The 21126-nt window shown below is 35.9% G+C and overlaps 2 protein-coding genes across 5 annotated transcripts; both read left to right on the top strand.

The window, feature by feature from the left end:
• The first annotated feature begins 305 nt into the window (after positions 1–305).
• On the top strand, positions 306–11428 carry LOC129256333 (acyl-CoA 6-desaturase-like). 3 transcript variants are annotated; one of them, XM_064096982.1, is made up of 12 exons: positions 306–809; positions 2702–2984; positions 3261–3407; positions 4209–4457; positions 4864–4923; positions 6485–6611; positions 6925–6998; positions 7608–7705; positions 7943–8042; positions 8629–8708; positions 9317–9442; positions 10079–11428. In XM_064096982.1, exons 2-12 carry the CDS (start codon positions 2742–2744, stop codon positions 10146–10148), a joined length of 1374 nt encoding a protein of 457 aa, XP_063953052.1. In that variant the 5' UTR covers positions 306–809; positions 2702–2741; the 3' UTR covers positions 10149–11428. The 3 variants fall into 3 exon arrangements, with proteins under 3 accessions (XP_063953052.1, XP_063953053.1, XP_063953054.1); XM_064096983.1 differs by having other exon boundaries at positions 319–809; positions 2666–2984; XM_064096984.1 differs by lacking the exon at positions 306–809 and adding an exon at positions 1438–1653.
• A 2334-nt stretch (positions 11429–13762) lies between these two features.
• LOC129257300 (guanidinoacetate N-methyltransferase-like) lies at positions 13763–21049 on the top strand. 2 transcript variants are annotated; one of them, XR_010293072.1, is made up of 5 exons: positions 13763–14228; positions 16118–16327; positions 17581–17759; positions 18340–19786; positions 19905–21049. XR_010293072.1 is itself a non-coding variant. In XM_054895594.2 (4 exons), the coding sequence occupies exons 1-4, from the start codon at positions 14039–14041 to the stop codon at positions 18478–18480; spliced, it is 720 nt and encodes a 239-aa protein (XP_054751569.1). In that variant the 5' UTR covers positions 13763–14038; the 3' UTR covers positions 18481–21049. The 2 variants fall into 2 exon arrangements, 1 of the variants encoding a protein (XP_054751569.1); XM_054895594.2 differs by having other exon boundaries at positions 18340–21049.
• The last annotated feature ends 77 nt before the right edge of the window (positions 21050–21126 follow it).

Below are 21126 nucleotides of genomic sequence, written 5' to 3' on the forward strand. Positions count from 1 at the left end.
TTGAAACCGTTTTGCGATGATATTTTTTTATACACTTATTAATAGAGGCTTCCACTTTTCGTGCACAGCCAAGCATTTTGTTATCCAGCTGTTGACAAAGGCATGACTTGGGAGCGAGACCCAATGTTAAGTTAACTTGTATTCTTTGACACCTTTGTCTGGGGATTTACTGATGTACACGGGGGTATTATACCTGTCGCACGTCCCCCTTGCTCATTGTATCGAATACAAACTGTCTTGTATTGTTTTTCTTTCGATGTCCACAATCAAAGAGCCGATTATTGAGCATAATTGGCCTGAACGACACTGCATTGTCCAGTTTTAAAGATGGATGAAGGGGATGAAACATAACTGGTAGAAGCGTGTACACCAATATGTCAAGGGTTGCAGCATCCATTACCCTTGCTGGTTGATCTTGAGGCCTTAACATCCGTGGCAAGAATGAAGATACTAGATATTCGAGGGTGATCAGTTGAAAACTCTTAATATAAAGTGGAGCGCCGCTGGCGCCGTTGTAGCACTGATCTCTTCATCTGTAGACTAGTCCCAGACTATACAGATCAGTGGTATTTCGGGACTTGTTCTGAGATAATTAATGGACAGTGAGCAGGATTGCTGGTAATTTTAAGTGTCTGGAGAGCATGAGAATGAACTGTTCAAACTCCGACAGAGATTGCAAACCGAGGGACTTGATCACCTTTGATACCCTTTTCAGGAACAGCTACCGCCGAATCGCGATCCTACAGCTAATGCTAGCCTATTTCTCATCGTCAGCGCAGTATCTGGAGCCGCTACTTTCTTGGACTTTGGTATGTTCCCCATTATCATTTGGTTTGATTTCTAGTATTTTGTATAATATTTTTAATAAATACGGTAACATACTATGAAATCATGGTCACAGCCAGGCAATCACATGGACTTCGGGTTATTCTGATTTCATTATACCCCATGAAATTCAGAACGTGCGCGTTACTGAGATGTAACTTTCGAGTTCATTGCTGGATGGTAGCCTTAGCCAAGGTGGATGTTTGAAAATACCTCTTTGGAGTCTGCGGTGTTTTTTTTTGCTCTCCATCTCCCATTATTACCATGTTTGCTGCGTTAGCGCCCTCTTACCTCATCCTGAACGCGCAATTCGAAAGGAATAGTGGTCCGATCATGTTTTCATGTGCTGATGATAGATCGCTGAAAGGGGTTCAAAGTTCACATGACGTCGATGTTCCAATTTCTCATTCCCATCCCCATTGTCAAGTTCAACTCGCTCCAATGTGCCGTGCAGGTGTTCCAGTGAACGCTACAGCACAATGGTTGCTATGCATCAAAACGACATTTGTTAGGCCAACATCACGTACTGTACCACTCAATACATGGAGCGGGAAATGAACTTGTGATTATAAAACCCATTAACAAAGTAATTGATCAATGTTGATAACGAATATTATACGCTGCAATTTTGAAAAGTATCATTCCTTATTCAAATATATCTAAATAAAAATCCATATTGACACAGTACTCGAAACCACACTTTACAAAGGTTGTGGTCATTACGATGGTTGTCGATCAAAAGAGCCTGTTATGAATGTGTTCAATCATTAACGCCGAAAAAAGGAGGAAGTAGAGCCTGCATGTAAATATATTTCTTGAATTGCAGAGGTAAGTATGGGTATATTATGTTTTGTGATGGATGGAATACGACATTTGCAGTGCTTTTCCGTTTCAATGAAGCCGTTTCATTTACGGTTTTCCATGGATATAATCGTCACCTTGTGCCAAATGAAAATATTACACCTCTCTATCTACTATGTTTCCGGAGTCTAGATTCGAATAATTCCATACTGATCTGCTACAAGACCGCATAGTCGAAAAGTGAGCCGTAGTATATGTCCCTCTTGTACAATGTATAAAGGCCACCGCACACCTTACGACTGTTCGCGATCCGATTGTGGAACAAATCGCATTTTGCTAATTTTCTGAAGATGTGAATGGAACATATCATTTTATTTGAGGTTAAAATTAATTGAAAGAATAATCTTATAACCATTTTGGAAGATTGCAAGCCTTTATTTGGAGTAAAGGCCAACTTAGTTTCTAATCGTAGCCAATCGTACGACTGCTATGACGTCATTACGACTAGATATTAAATTATCTTTTATTCTAAGAAGGATGATAGCATAGTCACATATTTGATCATAGGTATTCGTATACGATGATTTATAACATTACACAGTAAGATATTCCAAGTCTCAATATTAGCATCAAATTCTACAACATTTTATTCTGAAATCGGGTCGCAGACCAGTCGTAAGGTGTGCGGTCGCCTTAAGGCTAAAGCAACATAATGATATGCGTTCACTACCCAGGGGTATCATACCCATTTCTTGATAGCTTTCTCGATAGTACCATGATATAACGTAAATTGCCTCTTGAACGACAGTTCTTACTTCGATCTCTTTATTTCAAAGCGAGTATCATAAAACACACATGAACGTCATCTGGATGCTATCTTTTTCGTGACGATCTATAAATAAGCAGAGAAATTGTTAAAATGTGCTTGTTTGAGAACCCAAAGCACAATCATGGTGTAATTGAAGTAAAAGTAATCGGCCTGTGTGAGTCCGTCGTATGCTAATTTGGATTTATTCACCAATAAATTATTGTTATACAGGCTTTAAAATATATATCCAACCATTCTCATGACCAGTACTCGCTTCAGGAGCAACGTAAGTTTTCTATTATACATCATGCGTACATCAATGGTTCTGCGGTCAAAGACTGCATCGGTAGACCCATCTGATTCGTTCACACACACTGGCCCTTGCGATGCAACACCCAAATTCTTCACATGGGATGAGATTCGAACCCATGCCCTGCCAGAGGACAAGTGGTTGGTGATAGAAGGTGACGTTTATGATATCACCGAATGGTCGAAAAGACATCCAGGCGGAAAGGCGATCATCAGTCACTACGCTGGACAAGATGCATCGGTAGGTTATATAAAGTTATAAGTTTTATCGGAAAATATCATATGTCACTGAGAAATGGTTATCATAAAGAGATATTAAAAAGTTTTTTTTGAACATCTTACACAGTCTAAATTGATCCTCGTTTGCAATTACATATACATGTATTATATCGTGCTCTGTATAGCTATATCGCAGCTATCTACAATATCCAACATTCCAATGAGAACTACGTGAATGTGTCTATTTTTTCTTACGCGAATAACTAGTTTGAATATATGATTTATATTTTTCTTGCAGGATGCCTTTATCGCCTTCCATCGAGACCTGCAATTCGTTAGCAAGTATATGAACATGTATCGAATAGGAAAGGTCAAGGATTATAGCGAGCACATATCTGATCTTTCTCGAGATTTCAGAGACCTTAGAAACCGGACCAAGAAAATGGTAATATTTTATTAGCTCTATAATTGTATTTGAAAATGAATTTTGAATCATACACTGCATTTTGTCTGTTAACCTTGTTTGCTTAATGGCAATATAATTTGCTGTCTCGTTTGTCTGATGGCAAGAATAACCTATAAATGGTTCCGTCTGTAATTAATTGTCGACTGATTGTTGAACGCTTTACATTGTATAGCGTAATTCTGCACTGTTTATCATTTTCAAAATATTGTTCAAGTCTCAAAATCACAAATTGTTTTATAGGTATAACTTTTCAATCTTTCGAAATTCACCATGAACTGTACCGAAATACCATGAATTAATTTTTGTTCGTCTCTTTTATTCACGGGTCATAGGCCTCCTTAGTATATTTCTTTTCAAGGAATTAGTGACATTAATATTACGTTTATACTATACATAGGGGGCCTATTTTGTTTACAAAATAAACAAAATTTAGCCCTTGCTTTCGTTCCTCTTATCAAGATACTGAGGGTTACGTAATGAGTCAAATACTTCGAAAGGATGGCGTATGGTGCAAAATTTGTGGTAAATTAGACCATTTTGAATTGAAATTTATTTTGTATAGATTCTGACATAACTTTCAGAAAATTAGATTTCGCCCTTTCTTTTTTTCTTATTTCCCTCATTAAAAAGAAAATCTTTCTTGATCGTGGAGTTTGGGGAGGGGGTAGGGGCAAATGTCCCAAGTCTTTCTAATCTACACCGGTAAATATTGCTACTTTGGTTGCACCCCTGATGTTACAGCGAAGTCATAATCGGTATCTTTAATCGCTTTACCACCAGGGACTTTACAAGCCAAACTATTGGTTCTATGTCTTCCAACTCTCACACATCATCGCCCTTGAGATCACAGCCTATCTCATCGTCTCATTCCTTGGTGGAACCGTTCTTTCCTGGATACTTGCAGCCTTGCTTATCGGGACCGGTCAAGTTCAAGGATCGTGGCTCAACCACGACTTCGGTCACCTGTCCGTCTTCAAGTCCACCAAAGCCAATCTCTTGGCTCAGAAGTTCGTGTTTTCTGGAATTCAGGTAGGGCATATTATTCATTGATCGAATGGAATTGGAGCGAAAGTTTTCGTCTTGGGAGTCTTTATAATTAAATTCAGCCTGCATAATGACCAACTCGATACTTTCAAGTCGCAGTCTGCAATCTCGAGTATGTATACCTATGCAATTAGGATAAGTGGACGATCCCGTCTTTGGGGTTCTACATATATATTACAATACATACTTCGGAATTGTAAAGTTGTTTATCATGGACACCTGTTACATGGTAAAATAATGTGATCTTATTTATATTTGTCAGCAGTTTGAATAACAACAGTATAATTTCGATATGAAATCTTCCCAATTTTCCATCACACTTTCTCTCTAAATTACCCCCTGCTCGTTTTCTTCTCTTTCATACTCTTTTCTTTATCTTTACATCACAAAGGGTGTCTCGGCATCATGGTGGAAGTATCGTCATTATTTGCACCATTCGAAACCAAACGTGGTAAGAGCTGACCCCCTTTCTAAAAAAATCACAACGGGCATTGTCGGCACCATTAGTTTCATCAAATTTTGTGTAATAATATTCAGCCGATGAAACGCTTTACACGTCAAATTTTTGTCTCACCTGCATAGCAGAGGGGGACTATATAGCCGCCGCTTTTCTGACGGCGGCGGCGGCGTTAACACCAAATCTTAACCGAAGGTTAAGTTTTTGAAATGACAGCATAACGTAGAAAGTATATAGACCTAGTTCATGAAACTTGGACATAAGAATAATCAAGTATTACTAAACATCCTGGCTTAGTTTCAGGACACATGACCAAGGTTAAAGGTCATTTAATGTCAATGAACTTAGACCATGTTGGGGGAATCAACAACAAAATCTTAACCCAAGGTTAAGTCTTTGAAATGTCATCATAACTTAGAAAATATGGACCTAGTTCATGAAACTTAGACATAAAGTTAATCAAGTATTACTGAACATCCTGCCTGAGTTTCAGGACACATGACCAAGGTCAAAGGTCATTTAGGGTCAATGAACTTTGGCCAAGTTGGGGGTATCTGTTGAATTACCATCATAACTTCAAAAGTTTATTAATGTGATTCATGAAACTTAAACATAAGAGTAATCAAGTATCACTGAAAATCCTGTGCGCATTTCAGGTCACATGACCAAGGTCAAAGGTCATTTAAGGTCAATGAACTTTGGCCATGTTGGGGGTATTTGTTGAATTACCATCAAAACTCTGTAAATGTATGGATTTAGTTCATAAAACTTGGAAATAAGAGTAATCAAGTATCACTGAACATCTCATGCGAGTTTCAGGTCACATGACCAAATTCAAAGGTCATTTAAGGCCATTGAACTTTGGCCATTTTGGAGGTAATTATTAGATTGCTGTCATAACTTTCAAAGTTTATAGATATACATGTAGTTTTTAAATGTGGATATATAGGGGTAATCAAGGATCACTGACAAGACTTAGGTCTCATGATCAAGGTCAAATGTCATTTATTGTCAATGAACGTAGTATTGTATACTTATATGAATGGTGTTTTTTGTGATTTATTTATTAGTAGTTTTCAAAGTCAGCACTGCTACCATATTGAATCGCGTGATGCAGGTGAGACTGCCACCCTGCCAGAGGCGCTCCACTTGTTTTAATATTAATCATTAAATTCAAAATTTCTTATTTTTGGCTCGTTCACAATTTTCCGGAACAGACGTACTCCATAGGCCAATCCTTGGTATATACCCATGCACAATTCAGTCCCCTCGAATCGTTTGCCTTTGATTACGTCGTTGTCCATAACGACGGTCCTTCTATTGCAAACACTCTTTGTTAAGTATGTTTGATGAAATATTCTTTTACTGTGTTGTCTATGTTTTTAAATAAAATGCCATAATTATTATCAAATGGACTTATTGTACCACATTTGTTACATTCAATTTTTATATACATTTATGAGAACAGCAGAATAAAATATTTGAAATGTACTTTCCTTCATTTTCAATCTAAACTTTTTACAAGTTGTTTGATAAAAACCATTGTTCATTTTAGATTGATAAGGACCCCGACATCAAAATGGAGATCTTTCTATTGGTTGGCGACACCATACCGATCGAGGTGGCTAAGTCAAAGAAAGGTTTCATGCCTTATCAACATCAACATCGGTACTTCACTGTTTGTAAGTCAAGCATTCTTCATAACAATTTCATGAAATTCAAATGACATTGCAACTTTCGAAGACTTGACTCACTTGAATCACTGTGTCCTTAAACAAGCTAAACATGCCAAAAGAAAGTACGTTAGATTAATAGCGTAAACTATCATTCACAGATTATTCTTTTATTTTGATTTATCAGTACAAAACTTAAATCATTGTATATATTGAAGTGAATTATCTACGTGTATCTTTTACTTTATGGCTGTTATCTTATAAGATACAATAATGCAAATATGTATTCTCTTACATTGTTCCCCTTCTCTTCATCTCACAGTGTCGCCACTTTTGCTAGTTGTATATTATTACTACGAGGTTTTACGGTTCGTCTTCAAAAGAAAAGAATGGCTGGTAAGATTTTAAATACTGTCAGGCCTTCTTACACAATAACAAAGTGATATAAATCTGATAATCAAATGATCAGATCACATCATTCCCCATTGGAGAGTTTGGGACTTAATGCTATTTTAGGGTAGTAAATCTCTGTTTGCTGCATCTTTCATTTGATAATGCTTTACGTTATTTAGTATTCAACATTTTAACACACTCATAATTATCTGTTTTATTTTGTATGGTGCAATGATAAGAAATAACAAAACAAAAAACAAAACTCTTAAGGATTTTTTTTCAAACATACAATGTTTATGAGAATATGATTGTGTTAAACCAAATCATATTTGCTGAAGATCAACCAATGTGTTGGTATTTGATTATTACCTAATCAGCAGTCGCCTAAAATGTGACGTATTTTATCATTGAAATGATATAATGTATATTATACTCTTCGATTAATGCCTCCCTTTTCGATACATTTACTTTCATATTTTTCTATCCATGCATTGTATTCCTCATTTTTCTTTGTTATTTGAAATTGCAAAGGGACAATCCGGCTGCCCCCTGTCACTCCTAAATACAATTAATAATATATCAATATTAATATTGTACTTTCTTTCTCTGCAGGAACTTTTCTTGATGGTGTTATACTTCATTCGCTGTTTGTATCTCTTCACACCTATTACTGGAATTGTCGGAGTATATACCATCTTATATCTTAGCAGGTATATTATTCACGTTGTCTGAAATTATTACAAAATATTTTATAATTATGGTGGCTATAGATATTAGCCTATTAATGTTAGTTGTAGGCTACGAAGATCATGTTTTAACAAATTGGCTCCAACTGACATGCCATGATGCTTCCCGACAATAATGATAATAATTAAATTCATTCTTTTGTTATATCTCTACTGAACATTTCTGAATGTCGATATCATGGCTTTGTTTCTTTTCTGCAGGGTGATTCAGAGTATGTGGTTCATATGGGTTAGTCAATCAAACCACATCCCAATGGCAGTAGAACACGATGAACATGATAAACATTGGGTCCCTTTACAGGTAATTGTCAATGAACATTAATGTTATTGAATGATACAGAAAACACGGTCTTTGGATATGTTATAGAGAGGGAGAGCAAGGGATAAACAGAAGGAGTGAGACAGACAAAGAAAGAGAGAGAGAGAGGGGGGGGGGGAGAGAGAAGCACGACGACGGCGTAGATTAACATGTTAACGAAGATGATGGTGATGATGATGATAACGATGATGATGATGATGATGATGATAATGATTATTTTATAAAAGAGCGAAGACGCCAATATAAGAAAGAAGCCAATTAAAGTGGAAGAGAACTACAGCATGAGTAATAAACTAAAACTCAGCATGTTCGGGGTTGGGAACTTTCAAGTTATCTTCGTGCGGAGATGGCGCTCTTTAAATTTGAGTTTGTTTGCCGGAGATTTTACAGCGGAAATTTTTGTTACTGGTTTTCTAAAGGGTAGCAATACTAACCCCCCTCCCTATTGAGCCCATTTCAATTATTTTTCTCTCATGTAGATTATGTCCAGATACGATTGATACTTCATCAATTGACACAAAATGATTGCCAGATTTTATAACTTTACGATGTATATCATCACCCACAGATGCATGCTACTTGCAACCTCGATTCTTCCCCTTTTATTGATTGGTTCACGGGCCATCTTAACTTCCAAATTGAACACCAGTAAGTAACGTTTATCATACACTATAAGGAATGAGTAGAAACATGTGAAGAAAACATGAAATAAATCATTATGTGGGTCGCAAGTCGAAACTATAATGCTTATACTTAGACTGTTTGAGATGGCGCTATAAATCTATTCCTTTGTCATGTTATTGCATGTGTGATCCGGCTTGGCCATGATGGGCTTGACCCCCAAATTAAAATTTTGACCTCCAAATGACTTGCGTTTATCTTCTTCATATTGAATCAGCACGTAAACTAGAAGAAGAATAAACTGTGATTAGCCAATATAACATACAATTATTAAAAAACGAAGATTTTTGTCATGAAATTGGAGGAAATTAATTTTGATTTCAATACCCGATCACAGGTTGCAATAACGTTTACTCTACAGTTTGTCTTGTCACGACGATTATCCGAGCGATTATCAATACTTGAGGTTTTTTTCTTTCTTAAAAAAAAAAAATCTTATAATGAGTCCACATAATTATGATTGCCGAGTTTCACCATTAATTATGTTCCAATTTTGATAATAATAATATTTGATTTGCCTATCAATATCATAATATTTGCACACACAATCCTTTATTGTTGTCCTTCGAATTCAGTTTATTCCCTACGATGCCGAGGCATAATCTCTCTAAGATCCAATCGCAAGTGGAATCCCTTTGTAAAAAGTATGACATTCCGTACATCAAGAAGCCATTCTGGACAGCCATGATAGATATTCTAAGGTACTTTATATTTGTTTGTATCCAAGTTAGGCATATATACAACATTTTAAAAAAGGCAAAATGTTTAGAGGCTGTCTTTTTAAGAGACTTATAAGCAAAACCTGCGAATATTTCTGAGGCTAGATGACGAAAAGACCCTCGTGTAAGATTAAAAAAGAAATTGGAAGATCCGAGAGGAGGTGAATGATTTATCTCCAATATTTCATTTGTTGGCGTACATTAATGGTTATTAAAAAATCGCCTTAAAGTTACCATAAGTGATTGACCTCAGAATCTTTACAGGCTGCAGGGATTCTCATTTCCTGTCAACAAAATGAAATCAAAGTTTATTCATTCATTTATTTTAATCAAATATACTCATTGATTACTCATGCATGTTGCATGGATGTTCTCTGCTTTTGTTTTAATAACAGAAACTAAATTGAAATAACATTACAAAACTTAGGCGGAAGTAAAATAATTATAGGATAAAAAAAACTTGGTCAAGGTGTCTTCTCAAAGCCCGGTTTCGGAAATTCCATTTTTTTCTGTTGGCAATGACAGAGTCTAGGACAAAAATATGCTTAATACCAAGGCAATTTATTTCATTTTTCCGATTTTAGACACTATGTCATTCATTTTCCTTGTTTGAAACAGGTCCCTTCGAAAATCTGGACTCTTATGGTATGACATGTACCACATGAACGATCAACTCAGTGAAGGATGATTTACAGAAATACCGTCAAATCGGCTGCATGAAATGCCACGCTTATTGCATGGGACATGCATGGGATTGTATCGAATCACGGGGTGATGGCGTCGACCCGTAAGCCGATACAGCATTGCCGCTTCTTTTATTCATTCTCTAATGAGAGTAAAACGGAAGAATGAGCAAGTAGAATAAAGGACACGAAATTCAAAAGGAAACAAATATTGTTCAATATATAAATTGCCAAACACAGAGCACAGTAACTTTCATAATAATTTGTGTTTTTACGGCCTCATGTGCTGTCGATGAGAAATCTAGATAGGAATGTATTTTTCGTCATTATTTTGCCAATTCCCCTTTTCTAATCATTTCCCCCTTTTTATCAATTTCTTTGAGGATGCAACTTTATCATGACTGCTTTAGTGAAAAGATTAGGTAATTTTTGAAAAATATGCTGCCTATGTCTTGTTGGGCGTTTATATTGTTGTAATCGACAGCATCATTATGTCATATCTTACATTATATAGGCTTGATAGCTGTCGACATAATGCCAGGTTTTAACGCTGATTTGTGTTTTTGTTTTATGTTTACACTTAACACAAACCTATTTTTTATATTCAAGAATATTATTTACCAAGGTATCAATAAATTGGCAAGAGGATTTTGTTTTGTGGCAGAATAATTACGCATGCAGTGTGACGTTGTGTGGAGGATATTCAGAGGTAAAAAAATACAGGCCTATTGCTAAAAATTGCTTTTCATGATAACAAGAATATTCAGAAATTGTAATGATAGAAATTAATCATTGATTTTGGATAGATTTTGACAAAAATATTCAGAAATAAGATATTATTTCATTGTTTCCCTTTCCCTCTATTCCCTCTCTTCCCTTTCTCTATTTTTTCTTCGGGTTGTGAAACTTCTTGGGACCATGGCCCCCAAGCCGGCAAGCCCAACATCTTTACGCCACAACCCTCTAATCAATTTTAGTTCCAAACTACAAATTTGAGTTTCAAGTCTTATTTAAAGTATCGAATTAGATATTCGAGTTCTGAATGCAATCTACGATAAAGATAATTGAGTTTATTCACACTTTCGAGTTTCGAGTGAAATATTCTGATTGCGGACACAATCATTAAATAAAATTGAAGCTATTTCCAATATTACTTTCTATATAAATTATATAATGAATTATTCATGACCTTAAAAGCTTTATGACTTGTAATACCATCATATATTTTATTGTTTGACAAAGATTTGTGAGTTTGTTTGATTAAATGTCCTCCCTTTATTTGCAATACAATGTTTATTGTCAAGTTTGTTGAATTAATAAATGGACTTCGTATACTGCTATATGCTGTGAATGAATACATTTTCTAAGATAAACATCTAAGCATGTATAAATATATTAATCATCAAAGAGAAAAGCAAAGTTCAGTTCTTCAACTTGAAAGAAGTGGTTAATATTCTGAGATTATTTAAAATCACCTAAGAGATGGGTGGGAATAAAAGTGTGTGTGGGGGGGGGGGGCGAGGATCGAGAAAGGTAGATGGGAAGGGAATGGAAAATGGAACAAGAATTTAGAGAAGAGTTAAAAAGATGATCGAGAGGGGAAATAGAGAGAGAGTCAGAGTCGGGATGGAAATGGGGCAAGGGTGGACCCAGCATTGTCAAATTGGAGAGGGGGCGTAAAAATAAAATCAACGACATTTTCCCGGTCAGCTTCTCGAATTAAGAGTTAAACATCGGGTTGTTGGGGGGGATTCCCCGATTCCTAATGACTGAAGTTAAGTACTTTCTTAGCATTACTTCTACAACCAAGATTTCGGGGACTTAATATAAGGACTCGATAATAATGCGAGCGCATAGCGGGAGCTTAATTTTGTATACTCTTATAACTAAAACTAAGATATTTAAAGCACTTTTTGTACCCATGAACACGTGAAAACCTTGAGGCCTTCATCTTATACGACTGGTCCACGATCCAATTTTGGAACAAATCATATTTTGTTTTTTATATTTTCTAAAATGTAAATGAAACGTAGTTTTATTTGTAGTTGAAACAAACTGGATAAAAATACTTATATAGCAAACTAATATATTTGGACATATAGTAGGCCCCCTCCCCTATTCATATGGCGTAGGCTCGGGGGTGCACGTGCACCCTCCCGCTGAGGCAGAAGAGTTCCGACACTGGCAAGCAAAAACAATGTATACCCCTTCTGCTTTCAACAGCTGATTTTCCAAAATTTAGTTCCACCTCCCCAAGATGTGAACCCCCACTGATCTGAATATTATATCAGTGACACCCCCTACCACTTTAGTTCCACGGCTCCCCATACTCAAACCAATACGCCCTCAGTGATAAAACGATGATTCCGAACTGCACAATAAGATATTCAACGTCTTAATATTCGCATCAACTTTTGCTAAGTTTTATTTTAAAAATGGTGGGCACTTCATGACCCGAGAAATCTTTGGCATATTGTTACAAAAAAAAAAACCTCATGAGAAGGTCCCTAAGCCATAATACCCAGGGAAGAAACCCAATATTGCAAACCTTTTACCCGAAGCTCTGATGGGACCTGAGTTATCCTAAGCGAGGGGTAAATGCTTTAATGTTACATTACCCCCCGCTGATTCCTCTGTCAGGGAGTCCTTTAATAGTCTGCAGCTGATTTTAAATGAGCGTCCTTTAATTTGGACTTGACCTTTTTGCCCGTGTAATGTCAGAGACAGCCGATGTCTACATGCCATCTATTCGTTATGGTATGCTGGGAATGAGGGTCGACCGTATGGCCATACCATAGTTATAACGGTATTCCAGTTATAACGCATAGAAACGTATTCATTGGAATATACAAACTAAAGGGAAAACAGTACTGAATATATCTAAGTAAAAAATATTAATGGTGAATTTCATTGTTATCCTTTGTCAATGCAGTTTTATCTTTTCAAAGTTATATGAATTGCCAAAAAATAATCAGGGCCCAGCTCATATTTACTGTATGTCACACATAGTACTAGTAATAGGCCAGCGCAAGAAAAGGAGCAATATATAATAATAAAAAAAGTTAAGCCCTTTAATTGCTTTCATTATTTTTATTATTATTATTTTATTATTGTTATTATTATTATTTTATTATTATTATCATTATAATTTGGCATATAAGTGTTGCTGTCACTGTTGTTGTAGTATTGTTATCATCATTAATTTTTATTATTATATCTTAGTCGCCTTCATCCGCACTTTTTAGAGGCCAATCAATAGAAGCCCTTCGAACCATATACACTGTGCGATCGTCGCTTGAAAACACTTTTTTTTCAATGAAAAAAAATCACATAATCATCAGTAACGAATTGATATTAATGTACAACTTAGCAGGTGAACTGATGTTTTTTTTATACATTCATTTTTTTAATCAAGCAAGATCAAGGAACAAGGGTTCCCGCAAGCATGGCAAGGTATATACATGGTATTTTGATTGTAATTATTCTCATGATGAAATGTGCATTATCAATTTTGAAAAGGCATTATATTGCCCGCATTGAATAGCAGTGACTCCCCACGTCTCCCACGACGCGGCGCCGCCTAATTATAATACTAGTGAGAGATGTCTCGTTCAAGTTTATTGCCATGATGTATACGGTGCATGCAGGCAAAGCTGTATGATTCTACTCTACACATCATGCATTCACGATCACAAGCACTCGGAATATAATATCGACGACGTACGCACGTGACGCGCACGCTTAACCTCTCGATCGATCTGATGCGATATGCATGCTATAGCCTTTGGATCGGGGAACTCATTCACTGAGCTCTCTTAATTCTTAATCTTCAATATTCGTTAAAAAATCGTTTTCTGAAGAAAAACAACATTTTCTATTTGAGAACTTCTCTGAAATGATGACATCTTCGGTAGTCATGGCTGACAAGATTTTTGCTTCTGGTGAGGACTGTAAATCGAGCTGGAATGATGCGATGGCAAATTTTAACCAAGCAGACACGCACCTGGAAATAATGGGAAAGCCAGTTATGGAAAGATGGGAAACTCCCTACATGCACGAGCTAGCTAAAGTTGCTTCGTCTAAAGGTAATTGAAAAGCAAACACCTGATTTTGATGTCATTGTCAAGACTATTCTACATATATTAAGCTGTAGACGTAGTTTTTTTCATAATGTTGGCAATTAAGGTTAACAAAAAGTACAAATATCAATTTGAAGAGAATTACGAGTGATGTTTCACAAATCGCTTGCCTGGCTTGACAATTTGGTCAGATCTGTCGTTAGGCCTACGGTAATCAAATAAAATATGAAAGGAGTTCGGTTACACGACTCGATCCCATCCTCAATGGCCTTGTCGAAGTGACGATATTATCTAGATCTAACAGGTAAATATGACGTTAAATGTAACGACTAACATTAGGGTCTATCTCCCAATCCAGGATCTGCATAAATCAAAGGTTTCCTGGCCTTGTTACTAGATAAAAAATTCGGGCAAAAATTAAGACATGCCCGACTAACTTAGAATAGATCTAGTGATTTTAGATCTAGCCTGGGTCTAACGTTAGATCAAATCTACCCCAGCTATAGCCTAGGTCTAAGTTACTACCAAGTTACGTATGTCAATCAAGATTTTAAAGTTAATCCTAACTTGTATATGATATAACCAAGTCTAAAAATGTTAAGGCTTAAGCTCATTTGTTTGCCCCTGATGAATATGATATTGATAGACTGAACTAAATCTTATCAGTGTTTATTTTTTTAACCGATAGACTACACATTTTCTGGTAGATCAGTCTAACACTGCGTCTATCATCTAGCGTGATTATATTTCACCCGAAGCATGAACCTTTCATGATTGCCAGTCTGAGGTTATGAGTTATGTACATGTGGCACCCAATAATTCTCAACAGTTTAATAGCTGTGTTAGCATAATAATCAATTCAACATTCTTCCTAAAATTTAACACTTACATTCTTCCTAAAATGTAACACTGCATTCTTTTTTTTTTCACTTCGTATATGGAAAGGCCAATTGAATGTTGATGGGTAGAAGTCAAATTCATAAATAATATTTTTCACAAACTAAGTATGAAATAGTTATGAGGATATTATCTTAAAATCTTAAGTTTTCATTTTATAAAAGTCTTTTTTGTTTGTTCGCTCGCAACTATTAAAACCGAATACCCCATACACCGCGTTAAAAGTTTTGACTCGATACGCCAGTGACTGCCAGAAAATGTCAACTTCCACATGGATTCGCAGCCATTTTGCACAAATCTGATTATTCATCAAGCAAAGAATACCTCCTGATTACCCAAGCGTAAACTTATGAACCACTTCAAAAAATTATCATGTTCAAAATGAATTATTCCTTGGGGGCATATCAGGGGCCGCGTAACCGGAGAGGAGCGGGGCGGTGGGGCTTCAGGTCCCAATTGTTTTCAATAAACGTGTACAAAAAAAATCTGATAGTGACTTTTTGCATGGTAACAGGGGGTAACGGAACTTTTAAAACTGTTCCATGGCTCCTGTTTATTTTATGACAAGGACTATTATCAAAGGGGCACTTACGGTGTACCTTTTGAAACCCACTCCTTATATTTGTGCTGTGTTTTTTTATATTTTGTGATTGACTTCTGTTGCCCTGCAAGTAGTACAATAGTTCGGTACCTGACCTTGGTTTATTTCTTCTCTTTTAATACAAGTCATGTATATATGTACTCTCATATTTATAGGGACAGTGGTTTTCCACGATCGCGGAAAACTGTCGGAATTCACGAAAACGGCCTTTTGAATTGCTCTTTCTTGAGGATTTAACAAATAGATGAGAAATAAAGTGTTGGATAATAAATGAAAATAAAGATACAAGACATATTACATATAGTTTTTCTATAAAGTTGTATTTCATATGCAATGAACTTGATATAATTCAACTGGATTTTATAACCCCTTTCCTCATTTCTTTGTGTGTCCTCAGGCGGTTGTGTTCTAGAAATCGGTTTTGGCCTGGCCATTGCAGCCACCAAGATTCAGGAGGCGCCCATTACGGAGCACGTTATCATCGAATGTAATGACGGTGTGTTCGATCGCTTAGAAGAATGGCGGAAAACCCAACCCCATACCGTCACACCACTCAAAGGAATGTGGGAAGATGTCGTGCCTACGCTACCGGATAACAAATTTGATGGTGAGAGCATGCAACATTTTAATTATTCCGTAGGAAGATATACACGAACTTCACTTTGATGTACAACGCCTTTTATGGTTTGGTTTGGTGATTGCCTTGATGTAGACAAGTATATATGGGAGGGGGTATATGATTATATTCATGATAGTGTCTTAAGAATAATTTCAAGAGATTCGGAATGACACCAAATAACAACAAGTGCAAAAGACTAAAACAAATTTTAAGGGGAACTGGACTAGAGGGGGGGGGGGGGGCGGCGGTTAAAGGTATGAATCCACAGTCGCTTTCCATCTGTAGAGACTTCTCGTGAAATTCTTGTTGTTAGTCCACAATTGATGAATTCACTGTTCTGCAATTTTCATGATAGGGCAGTGCGAATGGCCAGACCGAGCCTGCTATATAAAAACAAAATCTTAAGGGATAGAGGTGTAGCTAAAACTTTAAACTTGGCTAATGCACAATTCTGAAAAGGAAAAAAATGCAATTTGTTCTGGGGTTGAATTTAAAATTTAGAAAAAAATGTGCGCAACCTCACGAGCATCGCTGCACGAATTGCATTAAAGCTTGATGACGTGAATAAAACTGAGTAGATATGATATGGAAATATCAGTGATGTTGTACTTGTGTAATTTTTTCGTAAAACGCTTCCAAAACTTTTGTGTTGTCAGCAGAAAAAAAATAGAAAAAGGAGACCCCTCCCGCAAAAAAGAGAAATAAATACAAATCAAATAGGATGACAAGCTCTGTTACGGATACATAGTAAGACTTTATTTTTTTGCGTGTGAAAGGTCTATTTCTTTATTTTCAAATGAATACGTTTACTCTGGAACACCAGTAAAGCAGAAAAGAGGATTAGTGATTTGGGAACATAGCCATTCATTGTCTCTTATTTTTTTACCCATAAATATGTGCTTCACTGTCTCGATAATCATGTTTCTTTGACAGATGTAAATTTTCTGTTGTTTATGGTGAATATCAGTAATTCACGTTTTGCCGATGAAACTGTACTTTGTGCAGAAAATAAAGCAGATTTCTTAAGGTAATAATTATTGTGGTAAAAAGGGCAATATAAAGTGCACTAAATTATCACCAAAATTGAATGCGAGAATGCACCAGAATGACAAAAGGTAGATTAAGCTTCGGACGGGGATAATATATTCGGAAAGAGAGAGTCATTCACTTATTCGTACATATTGTTGCATTATTTGTTAGATGAAAATAATTCAAACCAAATCACGTTTACATTCCTGTAGGTATTCTGTACGACACCTATCCTCTATCTGACGCAACATGGCATACACATCAGTTCGAATTCATCAAGAATCATGCGTTCAGACTATTGAAACCAGGCGGTGTGTTAACATACTGTAACCTCACCTCGTGGGGAGAGCTCATGAAGAGCAAGTATACAGACATTCAACAAATGTTTCAGGTATATACACTGACGATTCACGTCAAATTATTTATACGAATGAGTAAGTGGAAGAAGAATAAATAAATTGACATGTGCTTGCACCTGTAGTTCGCATTTACTTTAATCTCATTAAATCACACTAACGAAATCAATTTCAAACCGATATGCCATTCGAAAAAAAAATAGTTTTGATCGTCTCGAGTGGGTTTCGTTGGTTTGATTTTGATTTGATTTTGACGTCAACATAAAAGTTTAAGGGCAAATAAGGGCCCTTCTGACTTCGAAAGTGGCTGGAAATCAACATATAGATTAATTAAATAGTGATTAGATTGAAAAAAAAATTAGCTTGAAAAAATTTCTTAAGGACCATTTTGGTTAAACTCATATTAGCGTAGTAAAGAAGGTATTCCGAAATTTTAGATCAGAGCGACGCCATTCAAATAAAGATATTTAACAATCTATAAATGAACGTGTACTTCAAGCTTGGACTAACGTAATACAATCGAAGAACTTATATTATTATAACCAGCAAACTATCAATTATTTTTTCATATAGGATGTGAAACTTAAGGTTTGTTTTGTTTTGACATTTCTACAGGAAACTCAGGTCCCATCTCTATGTGATGCTGGATTTAAGAAGGAGAATATATCGACCACTCTTCTACCCATTACGCCTCCTAAAGAGTGCCGCTACTACGCCCATAACTTCATGATTACACCCACTATCTTAAAGGCATAGCAGATCTAACGGTAGCCAAAATTATTTGGCAAATTATGTGTTCTTATAATTGTTGGTGTTTTTCTTAAAAAAAATTAACAAATCCGTTCATTCGAAATCGTTGAAAGTTGCGAATGGATACTCGTTGAAAATTTTAATATATTTTGTGAGCTAACTGATGATTAACGTTAAATAAAAGCAAATATCGAAGTACTGTTGATTCTGGAATGAAGATTGCTAATCTTGTCATTGTGATATTTGATGAAATTTCACTTTTGTTGAAGTAAAGAAAATGACGACTTTTTATATATGATATTCCGTTCATTGATATTTGTTTTTTCTAAGCCATGTCATGCATCAGTCATGAAAACATTAAAAAAAAACAATATACACCTGATATATATTAACAAACGCCTTTTGACGTGGATATTTTGCTCATATATTTTGTTACCTTCACAATGAAGGGCGGAGGGAATGGGGGATAGCATATGTGATGAATGCATATCTGCACACACCGTAATTTTTCCCTATTCACTAAATCTATATCATATTTTCTTCAGCTTTGCAGTATATGCCTTTCATTGTCATAATAGTATAATCTGGTCTGGTGAATTCAAAAGCTTTTCACGGGTCACTTGTTTTTCACTAAAACTTGTTATAGCTTAGCTTGGAATAGAATGCGAGAGAGATAAATCACATATGTATATAGGCTTTAAGCATGAAACATATTCGTAATATTCATAATACATGTCCTTGCTTAAAGAACGCAATACAATGGATGTATGTAGCACAGTTTATAATCGTACCTCGGCCGCCCCCGGGGTTGGGATAGTTGGCTCTTCCCCTCCCCCAATTTACATAGAAAATGTAATTTTTACAACTCTCACAAAATGCCATCAAAGGTGTTCTGTGCGCCAAAACTTTAAATTTCCATTAAAAAAGGAGATATAGGGGGGGGGGGTGACATTAATTAACATGAATCTATATCAGCACGTACCGCCGAGAAATGAATATTACGTACGGCCATGATAAAGTCAGAGATTGGTTTATCTAAATTTGCCCCGCAATTTGTTTACTAAAGGCAAAGTTATCCCCCAATAAGGTTCAGAGATTTGAAATAAACTCCAAGTTTTCGCCAATATCATGAATATAGTACCTATTTTATGCCTAGGTATAGCTTCCGCAGCATAAATACCATACATATAATACGTTGACATTTCCAAATCGGCGTGGCTTCAATAGCATCATAATGGTTATCTGAATAGGATAAAATCTATTGGGCATTGCACATGAAGTGAATGAAATGAACTGAATACAGGCCTGGCGGGTGTTTCATAAAGCTGTTCGTAAGTTAAGAGCGACTTTAAGAACGACTGGTGATCCTTTCTTGTTGTAAATGATACACACCATTGGCGATGATTTAGCGCGCAAGAAAGGATCACCAGTCGTTCTTAAAGTCGTTCTTAACTTACGAACAACTTTATGAAACGGCCCCCAGGATGGCTATTTTCAGTCAAGGCTTGTAATAGTGTCACCACACAAAAATTGATTCTTTTACCACACATTTCATGAATAAAGGATCACGGGTAACGTGATCAACTTGACCTAGCGCCATGATAACCCCTCCAACTAAGGTTAATAATTCTCAATGCAAGTACACTTGTGTAAAAACAAGACCATAGTAAATGCAGGACTTAGAATTTAATGGAGGATTTGACATCACGGTGTATTTAATGATTATTCTTGTGGTCTATAGGGGTTTTCTGAACTCTTTGAAGCATGAAAGAAAAAAAAAATAATCGCACGCACACTCCGAATTTAGGGCAAATTTTATATCGATTATTTGGCGAAGCTAACATTAGATATATCATTTTATGTTTTAGTTTTCTATTTATAAGCAAATTTAGATGGGTGTAAAGCCTGTTGTTTGTATATCATATTGTTTTGTTGTGTATTTACTGATTAAAGTGTTGTGCAAAATAAACAAAAAATTACCCGTCTATTCAGGCTCGTACTTTTTTTTTTTTTTTGCGAGCCAGTAAAAAGAGGTATGAATATTGTGGAAGTTAACATATCTTACAGTTTTAGACACTGGAAGCTTCACTCTACAACTGGTATTGCAAAAATATTAATTTTATCATATCAAATACTCAAATGAACAGTAGGGATATATAGTTTTACAACTTTCGATATTCAAAAAGGTAGAGACTAATGCAATTCTGGTGCTTCGTAAAAATGTACAGCTTAGTCGGTATAGCTTGCCACCTTTGAGACCAGAATTTGTAAAATGAGCATCTGTCAAATGTGCGACAGGTATTGTATGCCATTGCTGCTTTCAAATACTTTAATTTTGGCTGATTTTAAACAAGCCTCTCCATGAAACACAATAAGATTGCAGTAATAAAGATTTTACGTGCTGTGTCATTTCAGGTTTTGAACTATGATTATTGTTAAATAATGTATATGTTGCATCACAACTCATTCATTACTGTTTGCATGGCATCCAGTGTTGTTGTACATGGCACTGTGTGTATGTTTTATTAAACCAAGCAAAACATTCTTGTTTTGTTGAATACGAGTTTGATGAAAATGCCAGTTAAATACTTGTCTGATATTTCCCTATTTATTCTTATTAATTTACTGGGGTAAACTTAATATTTAACTCAT

This window comes from Lytechinus pictus, chromosome 3 (genome assembly GCF_037042905.1).
Source record: "Lytechinus pictus isolate F3 Inbred chromosome 3, Lp3.0, whole genome shotgun sequence".
NCBI classification, from domain to species: Eukaryota; Metazoa; Echinodermata; class Echinoidea; order Temnopleuroida; family Toxopneustidae; genus Lytechinus; species Lytechinus pictus.